The 15,869-nt window shown below is 43.0% G+C and overlaps 1 protein-coding gene across 3 annotated transcripts in view; it reads right to left on the reverse strand.

Annotated features, from left to right (window-relative positions):
* Dok5 (docking protein 5) overlaps positions 1-15,869 on the reverse strand; it is a 143,187-nt gene that overhangs the window by 65,443 nt on the left and 61,875 nt on the right. For 2 of the 3 annotated variants that reach the window (XM_038331258.1, XM_038331257.1), the window contains exon 2: positions 8,539-8,646. In XM_038331258.1, the coding sequence (XP_038187186.1) occupies positions 8,539-8,646 (108 nt within the window). The remainder of the gene's footprint in view (positions 1-8,538; positions 8,647-15,869) is intronic. The other variant, XM_042055102.1, reaches the window with a different exon arrangement.

Genomic DNA, 15,869 nt, shown 5'->3' on the forward strand with positions numbered 1-15,869 from the left:
AAGCATCAAAGAAGCAACCGTTCTTCAGTTCTTCAGTTAGGACTAGGGGAGCCCATGGTGGAGTTTGGGGATGGGCAGGGGTTCAACAGGCAAAGAAAACAGATGGATTTCCAAGCAAAATAAATTAGTCAATCTTGCACTACAACCTGTAAGCTGAGGTTAAACTTTACCTCCCCCAAGTTGCTTCTGGGCAGTATTTTATCACGGAAGCTGAAAGGCAGTGTGTGTATGGGGAAGGGGAAAATCTTTGAGTTAAGTGTATGCGTGTGTGTGTATGTGTGTATTGTATGTCTCTGTGTGTATATGGTGTGGGGGTCCATATATGTATGTCTGTGTGTATTGTGTGTCTGTGTATGTGTCTGTGTATGTGTGTATGTTGTATGTCTGTAGAAAAATCTGTGTGTGTATGTGTCTGTGTGTGTGAGATTGTGTATGTGTGTGTTGTATGTCTGTGGGGGGATCTGTGTGTGTACGTGTCTGTGTATGTGTGTGTGTCTGTCTGTGTTATGTGTTTGAGGTAGGGTCTGTGTGTATATGTATGTGTGTCTGTATATGCGTGTGTATATGTGTCTGGGAGGATCTGTGTGTGTATGTGTCTGTGTATGTGTGTGGGTGGTGTATGTGTGTCTGTGTGTATATTGTAGATGTGTCTGTGTGTATGTGTGTCTGTGTGTATATTATAGGCGTGTCTGTGTATATGTGTGTATTATAATGGTTATTGTGTGGGTCAGGGGTTTCCAGGGCAATGGGCCTGCAAGGCCACTGGAACCTATGACAAATGGCATGAGGTGGGAGCTGTGTGTGGCTATAATGACCATTTATCCATTTATTGTGCTTTCAGCTTAGGGAGGGCAGGAATTAGAGTAGAGGATGAGAAATGCCACCAGGAGAGCCCAGCAGGCAATGGGCCAATGAGTGATTGAGATCTCCACTTGAGTTAGAGTGGTCTAGGGAACAGACAAGAAGAGACTTAAGAAATAACTGATGAGTATCTACATTATCATGGGTCCATGGAAAGAAACACCAAACTCTCCCAAAGCCCTGACAAATCTTTAAGTATGCCACCCGACTTAAAATAACCCAACATAGACTGCAAATTAATTTGTCTGTTTCAAAGTTATAGGCCAGATGTCTTATTCATCATAAATGATGGCATTCATTGAAATAAATGTTTAACAGGCAGCAATTAGCAAAGTGGCCATACTTTCCAAGTTTAATTTGCTGCTAAGAGGGTTTTGCAATAGCAACTTGGAAAACAATCGCAAATTACACAATTCAATTTTCCAAATGGATTATTTTGCTACTAGATGAAGAAACAGTTGAAATTTCATCTAGCGTTTCAACAGGAGATTTACTCAATTGGATGTTCTAAGGCATAGTCAGTCCCTTGAGGAACAGGGATATGCATGCTGGAATTACGCGATTAGTGGGCACTGCCTGGGAAGAGCCAACCCTGTCCTGGTGTGTGTGTGTGTGTGTGTGTGTGTGTGCTGCAGAGTCTGAAGCCATTTAGAAAACCAGAACCTGACTTCCAATCTCGCCTGTTTTCTACTCATGGTAATTTACAGACGATGATTTATTTATGTTTACCAAGTGGAAATGAGACCACTGCCTAAAAGGCAATTTTCTGCCTTGCCTTTGTTGGCTGAATCCTAATTATTTTTTCCCTTGTGGGACCGAATGAATTAAGTGAGCAATTCACTTTGTGTGCAAATTGCAAATCTCTGTAGCAGCCTCAAATTCCTCCATTCTTGGGAAAAATGAAGGCCGTTATTCTGCTGAAAATGGAGAGGCACAAACCTCTTTTGCTTTTGTAGGTCATCTTTAAAATGAAGACGGTATGAACCACCCCTTTCTTAACCCACCACATGCCCCGAAGTGTTACTAAGTAACCCACTAAATTAAATGATAGTTAATATTACTATATAATTATGGTGCTTCAAATTTTAGGGTACTCTTATAAACACTTCTATTTAAAAATTTCAAGAGTTTTATGTAACGTATTCCAAAACTTTTAACTTTTTCCTACTGCCTTTTCTATAGGAATAAGAATGGCTGAAAGGCAGAGACAGTGTTTAGAAAGGACCCAACACATCGAGGCGTGCTCAAGTTGAATGCAAAGTCCCGAGGACAAAGCATTGTCTTCATTCACGAGTCTCTGCTCAGAGCCTCTGAACACAGTGGTTTTGGGCGAACGCTTTCTAAAAAGCTTCTGAAGGAAGAACAAGTCTAGACAGTTGCAGCCCAACCCCTGCATTAGTGGGTTTTCTGTCTCTCCAAAAATACCCCTGCGCCCTTGGTCATTTAAAATAAACTGGACTTGCGCCTGTCTGAGTGACAGATTTGAACTGTCTCCCTCAAGCGTGGTCTTTATGTGCACGGTGAAATAACAGGAATAAGTCCATTTGTTCTGTGTGTCTCTTCTTACAGAGGTTTCTGAACTGTGAATGCGGCAGGCATCTGGGGCCTGGAAAAGAGATTCTGGGTGCAGGCAGCTGACTGAGCAGATTCTGCAGTGCGGGTTACTTGCATGACCTGGTTGTGCTTGGGAGGAGATTCTGGGTGCAGGGTACCTCATAAGCCGGCTGCAGTTCTGTGACCCCAGATAACCATTCTAGAAATGAAGGCAGGAGTAAGCATGGTTTTCATACCAAGGAGATGCAAGTTCTTCATGAGGATGGAATTCTTATCAATGAAATGTCAGAAACTCTTCTGTGTATCCATTTATTGAAGGAATCGCAATGGAATAAGAGTAGTTTATACTCCGGAGTTTTCTTAATGAAGTATAACTATAAATTACCGACTTAGCATTGTATTCAAGAGGCAGAGAAAGGGGGACTAGTGTGGCCAATGCTGCCATACTACTTACGTCACAAGCCAGAATATTCTGAGTATTAGAAGAATTGTCAGTACAACTTAAACACAACACGCAAAGAGCATGAGAAACCTGGCTTTGGAGTCTTCCTACACCCAACGCCAGGGAAGAGACTTGCTCTATTTTCCCTTGGAAACTACAATCTACATGTGTATGCAAATGGGTTTCTATAAGTTTTATAGGGCAAATGGTCTGAAAGGCATTTATTATTAATCTATTAGTCATTTTTATGAAGACAGAGACTAGAACGCAAGGTCAGATTTTGCTTCCTGTTTTATCATAAACTTTTCAGAATTGCTGACACTTATTCCAAGGAAGATGTGCGATTTTATAAAAACCTTAAAGCATAACTTCAAGCACTGTGAAGACTAAGGGACGGAAGCAACGTCTTCCCAACACAACACCGTGAGCATAAGGCATGGTGTTCAGTGTAGCAGGGTCTCTGTGCAAACTGACCCCAACAGGCTAACTCGGACCGGATCCAGAAAGCCACAGGGAAGGAGCCCACAAAGCAGAGATTGTGAGAGACTGTCACTTTTCTCCACGTGGACTAGGAAAGGTAGGGCTTCTGCATAGAGGGAAAGCTGGAAACTTGGCCAGAGGTTGGAAGTGGAGGGAGACGGTAGAGAAAGAATCCCGGATGCTTTGCTGCCTCTGCCGTGAACAACGGCATGGATCTAGGTGCCAAACCACAACTCAGGAGACCACAGAATGGAATCAAGCTCAGGTGGAGAGAGAATTCATTCGGTTCGAGCATGCTCTAGGCAATGTCAGCATATGTATCCCCTCGCCTACAAAGTCAGTAAATTGAGGGGCTGTACCCCAGTTAACTTTCTCTCCTACTCTCCCTACACCCAGAGCTGTGAGTCAGAAAGGGCTTCCAGCTGGAGAACACGTCTACACATGAGGATAATTCAGCTTATGGAGATGTGAAGTCACACTCTCTTGCATGAAAGGAAACTTCCAGAATATGACCTGGGTGGTAATTTCCTGCATGCCCATAGGACAGCTACACTGGGTATACTTGAGTTTTGAAAGAAAAGGTTAGGATATTGTCTGAGATTTCGAAAAGGCATTGTTGCCAGCTACATCAAAAGAGGAAGTACTTAGAAGAAGGAAAACCAAGTGAAAATAAATGGATCAACTCATTACCACAGAAGTAATTCTGACACAAATATATACACAGAAGATTGGGGAGGGGGCGTGGGGACAGAGAGCAAGAGAGGGAGACAGAGAGGGAGAGCAAGAGATTGATTGCAGAGAAGTGATTTTTAGAACGTTAGCCATTAGGTCACTGTGGAGAACCTAGAGGCCCAAACGCCAAGAACAGAGTCTGACTTCAGTCCAGTGAAACATGAGAATGATCAAGTCAGTAACGAGGATGGAGACAGAACAGTATGCCTAAAGGGGCTTGATAAAATGGCAAAGTCATGCAATCAGAAGGTCATGGTTCTTAAGCGTTCACGTGTGTGGCTGCAGTGGGGCCGTCAGCCCTTATTGTTCTCCATTGACACAGCAGTGAGTCCAGGGGACACTGGAGAATGAGGACACACATAAGAGCAGCATGTTCCGGCAGGGTTGGGAGAATTAGATTTATTTGTTTTATGAAATTTTTGGAATGGAGAAGAGAGAAGAGGACAGGGAAAGAACATGGGAGGTGGTAGAAAAAGGAAGACAAGGGAAAGAAGGAAAGAGACAGGAGAGAGAGAGAGAGAGAAGGGGAGGAAGGAGGGAGGGAGAGAGGAAGGGGAAAGAAAAAAAGGAAGGAAGGAAGGAAGAAAGGAAGGAAGGAAGAAGGGAGAGCAAGAGAGGAGAGAGGGGAAGTAGAGATCCAAGGAGTAAGGGGGAGGGGAGGGGAAGGAGAGGCTAACAACTATGTAAGAAATGTACAGCATGGCAGACACGGAGGCAAAGCCAGAACAGGACCCAGGCCTCCCAAACAAGCAGACGGCCTGTCCCTTCCACCCTAGGGTCTGTCCTTGTCACTCCCCACCCCCGACAAAGTGAAGCATGGAAAGAAACTCTGTGTCCTCCTGGCCAATGCCAGCCATTTTCCTTCCTGAATAAAGACAGGGAGTTGGCATTTCAGAAGCAGGGCAGGGGCCCCCTCTAAAGCCACTGGAGTCTTCACATTGTCACAATTACAGTTAATCAATTTCATGGCATCTCTGGCAGCTCGGGATGCTTGAGGGGAACTTCAGGAAGGAGGCTAAGACATGAAGGATGATTTCTTCCCTGTGTGTCTTGTAGTCATACATTTTTTTTCCGTTAACACCTTTAGCTATGTGCTCAGTGAAGCATGCACCAAGCTTTAAAATTCTACAGTCAACTTTTATGTTCAAGCTCCAAAAGGTTCAAACATTCGAATCTGGCATTTTAAGAAATAACATTCTAGACAATGAAATGCACACTCGCAAACACCATAGGTTTCCAACCAGACTCCATGCTGTGTCTGTGTGGATCAAAGAGCACAACACACATTTGCCGGTGTCGCTTAGAGACCTCTTTATTTATATCGGAATAGATTCTGAAATCTGGTCACGGGGTGCTACTTGGAACCTTGGTATTTTATCATCGGGATTCACAAATTACACAGCCTTTAGATAAAAAATGCACGTCTCAGAATTACTTATGTGCCCTCAAGGGATTAATATTAAACACATCAGATTTGAAAGAGTAAAGAGAAAGAATGGGTGACAGTAAGCCATCAAGGGCTTGGAGGCTTAATGGAGGTAATTCCTCCTCGATGCCAGGCTTTGAACTTGGGTTAATGATGATTATAGATGAAAGAGAACTCAGCTTACCCAGTTCCCCAAAGATTTGCACATTAAATCACATACCGGCAGGTAGAGATCCAAAGTAGGACAAGTGAGTGTATCCTCAGCTTCCCTGTCCCCTGTCATGCTCAAGAGACCCTTTTTAGCCCAGGCACATGGAGCTCAAATCCATTCTAAAACTTCCAAGTCCTAGAATTTTCTGGTCCCATCACCCTGCCCACCCATGCCTTCCAAATCAAAATTTCTTTTCCTGGCTTCAGATGCTTCTTTTGATCATTCTTTTTCTTAACACTTAAAAAGTACTAAGTTGCCTGTCCTTTCTTAGACACTAATAACTAAGACACATGCCCTCCTGTGCCTGCAATCATCCACACAAAGCCTGCTGTGGCTGTGGGCCTTGGTTTATGTGGGAGGGGGAAGCACCGAGTGAGAACATCACAGTAATGAGCACTAAGAAAATGGAGAAAGAAGAACCAGAAAGGAGTGCTGCCGTGATGGGTTTCACTAAGTAAACAGGTGAAGGAGAACTATCACCTACAAGAAATTTGCATAATGTCTGAACCAAGTAAAGAAGTGGGTTGTGTAGGAGTAACAGACTTCCAGGGAAAAAGGAAAGTACAGACATAGAGATGTGTCAAGACATCGGGGGAGCCAAGAGCCCCGGAACACGAGAAGATGAGATTGTGCAAACTGACCTAGGAGGCTGCACAGGCCATGGGAACGCAAACGCTGAGATCCTACAAGTTGCTGTAAGGATTAGCTAAGGGAAGTGGTGTCATACAGACTCCACTGGTCCATGAATAGGTGGTCCAGCCACTTGGTCCCCAGAAGTGTCAGTAGTGGCTGTGGGAAGTATCTGGAGTCTCCACACACTTCGAACACAGAGCCTGGATGAGGTTCTGAAGAGAGTACTGACAGATATGAAGATCTGTGGGGGTACACACCCATACCCCTCTTAATCAACATCTTAGGAAACCAGGAATTGAAATTATAGACCTCTGATCATGGTCAACAGGAGGGGAGTTTGCCTTAGAGACATGACTTCCAGAATGATGGAGAAGGTCACAGAAATACTGGCTAGTGGAGGCTTTACAGTAAAGAGCAAAGGCAGGCCAGTGTGTCTCTCTTAAGGGATAGTTGTCCAACTGCAGCTGACAATCTAATCCCTTGTACAGGGAAGCATCCTTCAGGGAACGCTGACCATTCTGGAGGCTTTGGGAATAGTATAAGCCCTGCCTATGATGTAAACCATCACAGTGATCCCTCTGGCCCACTGCCTACTATTGCTCCTTGATAGCCCTTCACTTCACTCTGTCATAAATAACATCTGTCTTCTGCAATATATTCTGACTCATTGGAATTCTTTCGACAAATGTTGCAAGGAACCTTGGAGAAGAGGAGAGTGAAGAGAGATTCTCAAGACAAGCTGAGGACAACCACACTTTTAATAGAGAACTCGGGTCTATGGTCTATGTCCAAATTATGAACCAAATACCACTTTGGATACCTGAAGCTACCTTGGAAGGTAAGGTCTCCCGAGTAAGTAAATCAAGTCATGCCTTTGGCATTGTTTTCTGGGCAAATTGGCATGCAACAAATACGTCTGGAAACACGTGGTTGGGTACCAGTAGTTTAGAATGGTACCACAGAGCTTGACTTTAGAGAGTATACAAGGGGTCAGTGGCACACCACTGTATTCCATATTTATATAAACTAAACATGCACAAGGAAGACAACACAGGACCTGTATAAGAAGAACTGCACAAAGAAGAAAGCCTGTTTCTTTCATCCACCTAACCAGGTTTCAGTACTGATGAGTCTACTGGTTTTACATAAAATTCTAAAACGCATAGAGACCCAGGCCCAGTTATCTATGTTCTAGGGGATGTTCCCACACCATGTACATATGGGCAGCTTTAATTGGATTTGGTGGATTAGGAGAGGGGGGCGGAGAGAGAGGAGAGAGGAGAGAGGAAGGAAAGAAAGGAAGGAGAAAGAAAAGAAAGGAAGGAAGGAAGGAAGGAAGGAAGGAAGGAAGGAAGGAAGGAAGGAAGGAAGGGGAGGTGGATGAGGAAATAGGGGAGTGCATATTATCAGTCCAGGAATGGAGTCCTGTAAAATTCTGAGTGCTTGTGAGAAAACAACACAAGAGTCTTGCGGCTTCAGTTTCTTCAAAACACTGCATATTGCTCTCGGAAAGTGCTTTTGCGGTCCTCCCATGTGTAGCGGATAGGTGTGCGCTTACTTCAGCTGTTATTCATGTGCCTCCATGGAAAAATACATTTTTGCCATGTGTGGCTTATCCTTGTGATTGAATACCTTTCTCATGTGATTCTTCTTAACCCTCAGAGTATAAGCTTTGTGATGCTCTGAATAAAGCTGGCTATTGCTTGAGACTATAGTCTACCTCATTTTTAGGCCCTCCTCTCCCAGGTTCATATCTCCAATGACTGCGGTAAACAGATACGACAATATTCATTAGATGTATGCATGAATTTCTCAAGAACCAAAAAAAAGTAACCTTAGAAGACCAGGAAGCACAGGAACAGTTTTACATTAATCATTTTTTTGTTTTGGTTTTTTCAAGACAGGGTTTCTCTGTAGCTTTGGAGCCTGTCCTTGTACTAACTTCTGTACACCAGGCTGGCCTCAAGCTCAGAGATCCACTTGCCTCTGCCTCCCGAGTGCTGGGATTAAAGGCGTGTGCCACTGTCACCTGACATTACCCATTTTTAAATAAGCAGTAAGTATATTACATTATCAATATTTTGTTCACATAAAAAAACACAATCAGGACATGGATCAATAATTTAGATGTTTTCCCAGTAAGTGCAAGTTACCTCCTTCCAAGCCAAGGTCTGGCGAGGTGCAGCCACAGGCTCTTACCTTGTGGTAACACCTGAAGTATGCAGCACGCTCGTCTGAGAACTTCTCCAGTCTCTTTGGACCCTTGCTTGAAGCTTTCTTGAACACCAACCAGCATCGTTGATAAATCTAGAAGGAAATGCAGCAACAGTTCAGCATTTCAGACTTGGTAGCTCTTGATATTTGCACTTAACCATTTCCTTTTGGTGTTTTCACCTGAGAAATGCTCACATACCGGAAATGAATGTTAGTTCTGGACAATAAGAGTCTCGGGAAAATGGGCAAACTATATGCTTCAGACAGTCACTGGAATCAAATAAGTAAGTACATGAGGGCAGACGTCCCCATGTTTTGATATGGACCACGAGTACATTTCAGGAAAAATTCCAGAAATAAAAATTCGCGAGTACCTGGCAGAAGAATGAACAATCTGGGCTTGCTGCTAACTGTCGGACATCTTGCTATATACCATTTATCCATCTGTCCCAGGGACTTAACTACATCATTGTCTCATTCCAGGTGGGATACTGAGATGACTCCTCCCTTCTCTGAAACTTAGAGCAGGGCATAGAGTCAAGCAGGGTCTGATGCCACTGGATAGACAATAGGACATTGTTACTTATAACAGCAAGAATTAGAAACTATTCAATATTTGACAATAAGGAGTGGCAAAGTTATCACGCTTCCTTTATGGATAATTTAACACAACTTGTTCAAGTAGACATAACGGACACTAGGAGGTAACCTCTGCCGTTGTTTTCCTAAATGGTCATGTTGTCAAAGTGCTTCCAAATGTTGTATTTGTACTCAGATCTGAGCTTCTCTCACCCTTGGCAAGAGAAGTGTCTCTCTGCAGTGAACAGCAGTGCAGAAACAAGAGACTACTACATTTTCAGTCCCAAATAAGACATCTCTATCAATTACCCTGCACCCACAAGGTTCAGGAAATATCACAGAAAAGGGGTTGAAAAGATTGAGCATGGAGGAGCGCGACAAAACGCTGTCCTCTGGACATAGCGTGACTGAGGCAGTCATGAGTTCACAGCAACTGTGGTCACCTGCATGAGACCTGCCCACAGTCAAGCCAACAAGACCTGTCAACGGTCAAGCATGCAGCACTAATTGGGCTCAGAGAGTAACAAAATGAAGGGGCATGAAGGTGGGTGGTGAGGATAATCCTGCAGAGTTTCAGGGAGGAAATAGGAAGGACTAGGGATAGATGTGATCAAGATGCATTATGTGCATATATGAAATTGTCACAGAATAAAAGACACTAAAAACAAAGGCAGCCATAGTAATCATATAAGTACGTGATACATATTCCGATACATGATATGCATCTCTCACATATAGAGCATCTTACACATATACAAGAAAATGTATCATCATTATGTTAGACACTACCTCAGTATAGACATGATACATGATGTTTTATAGTGAATTCTGCCACAGTTGTACTACGTACACAATCTAGGAGCAACTAACTTTGGTGGCTCCCTTGGACCAAGTATCAGAAGGAATTTCTAATACAATAAAAAAAATGTTAATGACGTGTTACAGGAATGACCTAATAAAACCTTAATGTCATGACCACCATCATACTAAAATGCATGGAAAAAAGACAAAGGAAGCATCAATTGTTAACAATATTTTTCTGTGGGTCATAAGAATAGGTTAGGGGTTTTTGTTTGCTTAATAAAATTTAATATCTTAGTTAAACAGAATTTGTTCTTTTATTTTTTAATGTGTGTGTGTATGCACAGGAGTGTGTGTGTGTGTGTGTGTGTGTGTGTGTGTGTGTGTGCGTGCGCGCATGTAGAGGCTGGATAGGAACCTCTGGTGTCAAACACTTTCTTCGAGACACAGTTTCTAAATGACCCAAAACTCATAGATTATGCTAGCCTGGATAACCAATGAGTCTTGGGAACCTGCCTCTCTCTGTCCTCCACCCCGCCCAGACACTGTGATTGTAAGTACCCCTTTGAGCACAGCATGTGAAGAATTTGATGGTCACATCACAGCTGGGGAAGGAATTCACACCATTATCCTTGAGCAGCAAGTGCTCTGTTGATGGAGTCCTCACCCTCCCAGTCCCACGACTTCCCTAATTCTTAAATATTCAGAAGGATTAGTACAGCCAAAGCCAGTTCTATTAGCTGTCATCTTGCATAGTTACTGAATCTTCTAAGTAATATAAGAAGGCAAAGATAAACTGGAACAGCAACTTGAAAAAGTAAAACAAAAAAATCACCTTTCAACAAACCGTATGGAGCAATTGGACATACAGAGAGAGAGAGAGAGAGAGAGAGAGAGAGAGAGAGAGAGAGAGAGAGAGAGAGAGAGAGAGAGAAGAGGGAGAGAGTGCAGGAAGGGGAGAGGGAGGGAGAGAGTACAGGATGTATATGCATGATTATGTGCCATGGTGTCTGAAGAGGAGCGTGAGGAGAGCAATGAATCCCCTGGAGTTGGAAGGACAGGGAGTTGGGATTCATCTCTCTAGCCCAGAACTTTTACAAAACTGAAATGCTTGGGGATCCAGGTCTGTGCCAAGGACTTGGAGTTGATGTCAGAAGCTCGGCTCATACAAAGATGGAAGACTGGGCTTCGTCAAAACTAAAACTGTTTGCTCTGTGAAAAAGCCCATTAAAGGAGGAAAACAGACACCCAGAAAGACTGGGGAAAGAATGGGCATGGCATGCATTGGATCAAGGCTAGTATCTGGAAGAGATCAATAACTCACTGCTCAACAAGAAAATATCCAATGATCTAATAATACAAAAACAAAATCCAAATGAGCAGAGTACATTTAAAGATGTCATGTCATCAGAATAGATACTCAGGCAGCCCGGAAGGACCATCACTGCACACCCATCAGGCAGGCTGAAGGAAGACAATGAGGACGACAATAAGAAACAACAAAACATCCTCATCAAATCCTCAATAGGATGTGAAGAATTTCCTTAAGCAACACACTACTGATGCTTACAATGAGATTAAAATGGCCCAGTCACTGTGTAAAAGAAAGTGGTATTGTCTTTACAAACAACAAATAAAAACTGACCAACACCTGTACTCTTGCTCCATTTCTCTCTCTCTCTCTCTCTCTCTCTCTCTCTCTCTCTCTCTCTCTCTCTCTCTCTCTCTCTCTCTGTGTGTGTGTGTGTGTGTGTGTGTGTGTGTGTGTACACATGCACAGGTACACATACACACATGTGCTGGAATACACATGTGGAGGTCAGGGGACCTGCAGAAATTGGTTCTCTCCTCAATAATTGAAGCTCCAGAAATTGAACGTAGGTCATCAAGCATGGCAACAACTACCTCTACCCCAAGATACATTTCCAGTTCTAAAAAACAAACAAATTTTTTAAACCCCACCATTTTTTACTCATTTTGAACTCTTGTACTCTTAGGAATTTATCACACAGATAAGCACTTATATATTCACAAAAAAAAATAAGCTGCATTGTACATCCACAGCAGTTTTGTTTAGAACAGCTGGAATCTAGGATGAACCCCACAGACTTAAGTTGGTGGCTGGTTAAACCACAATACACCCAGAGCATGGACTACTGCTTAGCAATAAAAACAGTGCCCTCTTGTTATGTGCAACCACCTGAGTCACTCTCCAGAGGAGGAGGCTGAGTAAACAAAATAAAGCAGGCTGGGAAGGTGGCTCATTGGTCCAGGGCACTTTCACACTTCTAGTGTAAGGATGAAGACCAGCGTTCAAATCCCCAGCATCCTGTAAAATGTGGGCGTGGCATCAGGGGTATCTGAAACGCCAGTGCTGTTGGAGGTGAGGAGAAGAGGATTCTGGAGCTTGCTGGCTGCTTGCCTCCCCCCTAGTTGAGTGAAAAACTCTTCCTCGAGGGCATAAGGCAGAGACAGATAAGGGCACCCAACTCTGATCTCTGGCTTTATCCATGCACACCAGTACACACACACATGTGCATACACTATACACATGCACACATACACAGAGAAAACACAAGTCATACTACAACACTTTACACTCAGCTGGAAACCGACATATCATGCATGCCAAGCAAATGTCCCATCAACAAGCTATGTCTGCATCTCTATCCACATTCTTGAAGGGACAAAATTCTAGAACTAGGGGATAACTGTTGTTGGAAGTAGACACAGGAGGTGAAGGGAAATTGGTGTGGCTCCATAGAGTCTGCTAGTAAGGCACTGCTCTGAATTTTCATTGTATCAATGTCAGCAGCTTGTTTTTATTTTTTTATTTTTTTTATTTTTTTTTTGGTTTTTCGAGACAGGGTTTCCCTGTAGTTTCTAGAGCCTGTCCTGGAACTAGCTCTTGTAGACCAGGCTGGCCTCAAACTCAGAGATCCTCCTGCCTCTGCCTCCCGAGTGCTGGGATTAAAGGCGTGCGTCACCACTGCCCGGCTTGTTTTTATTTTTTCTGTATTTTGGGAGGAGATTTTGCCAGGAAAACTAGGCAAAAGATAGCAAATCTTAGTGTAGCATAAATTTACAACCAAATGTATATATATACTTACCTCAAAAAAATGTTGCTAGGCCTGCTAGCACACATTTTTGATCCCAGTATTGGGGAGGCAGAGGTAGAAGATTTCTGTGAGTTCAGTGTGTGTATGTGTGTGTGTGTGTGTGTGTAAACATACATATATATATATATATACATATATATTATATACATTGATCTATAAAGGGAGTTCTAGGCCAAAGGGGGTACATAGTGAGACCCTGAGTCAAAACAAAATGTTTAATTGTTAAATGAGCAATGTAAGAATGTTTATGGCTCAATCTAAATCTAATGACTGTCATCCACATTTTTCTCCAGTCCTCCCTTGCCCTCATCCCTGCACCCTCTCCTTCTGGTCATTAAATCACAATCTAATAAAACACCAAATAACCATAAAAAGACAATTTAAAGCGACAGGTAAGATTTGTGCACAAAAGTCCTTTGCAGGGTGGAGACCCCCCTATGAAAATTAGCATTCTGGGCACTACTGTTGGCAGAAGAGCCCCATCAACATCCCGATTAAGTCTGAAGAGCAGATGAGGCGATTGGCTCCCTAAAATTGTCCTGCCACCAAGGACTGTAATTACAGTGGCAACGACTGTCACTTGCTCGTTCGAATCAAGTGTGTAGAAAAAGGTTTCTTTCTTATTATTGGCAACCTCCTGCTTCTGCACATGCCTCTGAAATGGGCTCAGAAGTAGAACATTCTAGAGGTATGTAAAAATAAAAATAAAAATAAAATACTCAGGCTGCAAGAAAACGATACTTTCCCAAAGAAGGATATTTTGAATTTCCTAATTATATCTCCACTTTTCAGACCCACTTGTTTTTAATGAGAGCATTTTTAACTTTGGAGATCTGCTCACTTTCTTCTCAGGCAAACCGGGGCTTGCCTGGCTCCCTTCCAGAAGCCCGTTGCATGCAGCTAAAGACCCCTCCGCTTCAGCACCTCTAATGAGCACCATCTTTGACCCATCTGTATGAAACTTAGCTGGCTTTTGTTTCTCGTTCTGTGCCTCTCTTTTCATTTTATTAAACACTAAGGCACAAAGGTGCAATGCTATATCAATATAACAGCAAAAATAATGTTGTATAAGTTATCCACAGGAGCTGGAGGGACTGCTCAGTGGTTAAGAGCACCTGCTGCTCTTGCAAAGGAGCTGAGTTCGGTTCCCAGCGCCCACATCAGGTGGCTCACAACAATCTATATCTCCTGCTCCAAGGTATTCAACACCTTCTTTTGGCCTCCTTGGAAACTGAACCCATACACACATACCCAACACAGAGACATATACATACATATCATTTTTTTTAAATGAAAACTTAAACAGAAAATAAATTCAGTGCAGCCTGGCTGTAAGCTAACTGTAAAGGAGATTGAAACACACTTGTCATTCAGGAAATGAGAACAGTCTGACTTAGCATGAGAAAGAGCAGGTTGGGCTGACAGATTTCACTGTGCAAATGCCTGAAATACCTGATATGTAACTAAACAGTACAGAACTTCAACAGGATTAGGGCATTCCATATCCTTCCTCTGTTCCATTATCCATCAGTGGCTCCAAGTGTGGTCTAGCCTCACTCATGAGAATCCCTCACTATGCGGAATCCTAGGGAGAAGACTTAAGTCTACTAAGTGAGTATCTCCTGGGATCAGGCCATATAGTCACTCTTCAGTGTAATGCTCTTTCAGGCAGTGCAGGGTTTCCCACCTGGGACTGACAACATGGGATTTCCCAGTAAGGGTTGGTGCTGACAGGATGATTGTGAACTGGATAAAGGCCCTGGCTGCTGAGTCTAACAACCTGAGTTTCACCCCTGGGACCCACACGGTGGAAGAAGAGAGCCGAGTCCTGCAAGGTTTCCTCTGGCATCTTTATATCATCTACACCTTCACCCATGAAAAAAATAAATTAATTAATAAGTGCAATAACAGATTTTACAAAAAGAGAATTGTCCAGTCGTGATGAGACTCTGAGATGAAGGGAGGTTGTAACAAGGGGCACTCTATGGTGTTTAATACAACATGTCAGTTGTCATCTTGAGTTCCAGAGATAGACACTGAGGTGAAATATGATGTGTGCGGGCTATTAAAAAGCTGAGTTTCCATTTTCAGCTGCTGCCCTCACTCTTTCCAGAGAACATGGCATGTACCTGAGTAGGTTCACTGGCCATTAGCAGTTAGTAGTTAGTGATAAATGTATTATTAGCAGAGAGTTTGGTGTTGGAGATTGCACGTTGAGATTGAGATATATAATATCGATGTTTTGGGTTGCAGGAGTTCTCACCATGTGTCTCTGGCTGATCTCAAACTTCTGGAAAGTCTTCCTACCTCTGCCTCTTAAGGGTAGATTGTTGACTGAGATTTCTGTCTCACCTGGTCCTGCAGCCATTGAGTCCCAAAGAAACACACAGAAGTCTACATTAATCATAAACTGGTTGGCCTATTATCTCAGGTTTCTTATTAACTAATTCTTACATTTTAAATTAGCTCATTATCCTTCTCTATGTTAGCCACGTGGCTTGGTACCTTTTATTAGCAAGGCATTCTCATCTTGCTTCCTTTGTATCTGGATGACAACTGCAGACTGCACCTTTCCTCTTCCCAGAATTCTCCTGTTATCATTGTCCTGCCTATACTTCCTGCCTGGCTACTGGCCAATCAGCATTTTATTAAAATAACAAGTGACAAATCTGTACAGGGTAGAAGACCATTGTCCCACAGCAGTAGATAAGTCATTTTATTTATTTATTTTTAAGGAGGGGGCTGTCTGTGCTATGTAAGATAGCTACTAACAGTTCTGGTCTCCATCTCTCAAATGCCATGGTGGCATCCTCCTCA

The sequence above is a fragment of the Arvicola amphibius genome, chromosome 5 (genome assembly GCF_903992535.2).
Source record: "Arvicola amphibius chromosome 5, mArvAmp1.2, whole genome shotgun sequence".
Lineage (NCBI taxonomy): Eukaryota > Metazoa > Chordata > Mammalia > Rodentia > Cricetidae > Arvicola > Arvicola amphibius.